Source organism: Phaethon lepturus, unplaced genomic scaffold (genome assembly GCF_000687285.1).
Source record: "Phaethon lepturus isolate BGI_N335 unplaced genomic scaffold, ASM68728v1 scaffold22995, whole genome shotgun sequence".
In the NCBI taxonomy this organism is placed as follows: Eukaryota; Metazoa; Chordata; class Aves; order Phaethontiformes; family Phaethontidae; genus Phaethon; species Phaethon lepturus.
Window position 1 is genome coordinate 41800 of NW_010541521.1, and position 699 is coordinate 42498.

Here is a 699-nt window from a genome sequence, read left to right on the forward strand (position 1 = left end):
CACCTGGTTGCAGGTAGCATCTGAAACAGCTGTTTCATCTGAAACAGTTTTGTTCTGAAGTTTGCTACTGCTTTCTTCCATTTTTTTGGTTTCGTAGTCACCAACAGAATCAAACTGAGCAGCTCTGAGAGCAGCAGACAACACTTGGACCTGAGCTGTATAAAGCAAAACACGACTATTTAGCCCCCCTTCTGCACTTATAGCATTAAGCTTGTAATTAGCTACATCTATAAAGATAAAAAGAAGTACAGTCTGAGCTGCACAGAAATGGTGTATTAGCAAACATTTGGTCTTAGAAAGGAAAGGCCCATTACTCTACCACAAAACCTTCACATAAATCAAGAGCAGTAATTTGGATGTATTAACATTTTCAGCACAACTATTCTACCATTTTCTACTACTGAAAGGGTATTTTTAATAGTCCCTTGTAAGGAGGGATCTCAGCATACTGGCTCACCTCTCATTCTTCATACTGTCACACATTTTAATACAAATTCTTTTGTTATATTCTTTAATTGCTTTGACTGCCCAGAAAAGGCATCAATGTGCATTTGAAAGACTTCTGATAAAAATATCCAGAGGAGGGAATTAGTCAAACCATCTCTGAACTGTTTTGCAGAAGCAGATAGAAAACAAAAGGTTGGGTTTACCACTGTATCACCAATAAAGTTAGGACAAGTTGTATTTGCACATTATGCT

At 37.5% G+C, this 699-nt stretch overlaps 1 protein-coding gene across 1 annotated transcript in view; it reads right to left on the reverse strand.

Annotated features, from left to right (window-relative positions):
• The window catches only part of LOC104621313 (serine/threonine-protein phosphatase 4 regulatory subunit 1-like), a 17346-nt gene that overhangs the window by 7443 nt on the left and 9204 nt on the right, over positions 1-699 (reverse strand). The window contains exon 10 of the mRNA XM_010287766.1: positions 1-155. This exon is cut by the window's left edge and continues 93 nt beyond it. Coding sequence (XP_010286068.1) covers positions 1-155 — 155 coding nt within the window. The remainder of the gene's footprint in view (positions 156-699) is intronic.